The following is a 1386-nucleotide window of genomic DNA, read 5'->3' on the forward strand; positions in this document are numbered from 1 at the left end:
CGGCTGCCTCTACGCCATGGGGGGGTTCGACGGCCACGTGCGCCTCAACACGGCCGAACGGTACGAGCCGGAGACGAACCAGTGGACGATGATTCCCTCCATGCACGAGCGGAGGAGCGACGCCAGCGCGACCACGCTGCATGAGAAGGTAAATGGCCCCCGAGGCTACTGCCGGCCCTTGAGGCTGAAGGATTGTGAGCAGGGCAAGGAACCAAACAGCAGCGTGCAGCACAACCTCTCGCAGGGCGCCCTCCGAGGTGGGGACCCTCGCAGAGCTCAGCCCCTTACAGGGCTCCACACCTGGTAGATGCCAAGCTGGGGCTCCGAGCACATCACCTCGGTAGGGAGGAGGGGCTGTGGGAGCGGGAGAGGTAACGAATGCTCCCTTCAACAGGATGAATCATTTAAAATGACAAAGAAGAAAGTTCACATAAACCTTATTCATTAAATCCTGGACCTACAGCTATAAAGCTCTCCAAGAGGCAGCATCTGATGGGTGAGTGGGGATGCAGGCAGGAGTGCTGAAGCTCTGCCAGAGCTGCTCACCACCAGTGGCCTGCTTGCTGCTGGGAGTGCAAGTGAAATACTGTACGGGCCCCTTTGCTTCAGCCAGTTCAGGAAATAACAGCTCCAAATCCTGCTGGCCTGAATAACTCACTGCACTTTTACTTCAAACCCAGGAGGACTGGAAACCAGAACTCCACAGAAACCCCACCAGGATTATAACTGCCCTGCTGACACGTGGTTTTTCCCCTGTACACAGGTGTATATCTGTGGTGGGTTCGACGGCATCGAGCGCTCCATGACCGCTGAAGTGTACAGCACCACAACAAACCAATGGGCCTTCATTGCCTCCATGGGCAGCAGGAGGGGCGGAGTGGGCGTCATCGCCTACGGCGACGAGGTGTACGTGGTAAGGGAGACGTGGCCCCTCTGCTGCACCACACCAGGACACCTAGTGCTCTTGCTGGCCTGCAGCTCCTAGAGGCTCGGGCTGGTGGCCATTCACTTGTCAGGAGAGATTCAGGGAAGCAAGTTAGAGCCACAAGGACCCATACACCTCCTGAGAACACTATCACCACATACTTTGTTATGAATTATGAGCCACAAGGATCGATACACCTCCTGAGAACATTTATCACCACATCCTTTGTTATGAACTATTCATGGACAAGTTTTAAGCAGCTGCAGCAAAGAAACGATTTTCTGCTGCTGCCCACAGCATTAGCAGGACAGAACATTCACTTGGTCCCGTTTATCCTACCCACGAACTGCATTTAAACTGCAGAGGCACAAAACCTCACAGCTCCACAGAGTACCTGTGGAAGCTCCAGAAGAGCAAGGGAGTGACCCACGGCGGGTGACCGCTGCGTTGGAGGCCGCCGG

At 55.5% G+C, this 1386-nt stretch overlaps 1 protein-coding gene across 1 annotated transcript in view; it reads left to right on the forward strand.

Annotated features, from left to right (window-relative positions):
- The window catches only part of LOC103769487 (kelch-like protein 10), a gene marked incomplete at its 3' end in the record, with an annotated part of 3188 nt that extends 2275 nt beyond the window's left edge, over positions 1–913 (forward strand). Inside the window, exons 4-5 of the mRNA XM_008936684.1 lie at positions 6–148; positions 764–913. Coding sequence (XP_008934932.1) covers positions 6–148; positions 764–913 — 293 coding nt within the window. The remainder of the gene's footprint in view (positions 1–5; positions 149–763) is intronic.
- Positions 914–1386: the final 473 nt, after the last annotated feature.

Source organism: Merops nubicus, unplaced genomic scaffold (genome assembly GCF_000691845.1).
Source record: "Merops nubicus isolate BGI_N331 unplaced genomic scaffold, ASM69184v1 scaffold31973, whole genome shotgun sequence".
NCBI lineage: Eukaryota > Metazoa > Chordata > Aves > Coraciiformes > Meropidae > Merops > Merops nubicus.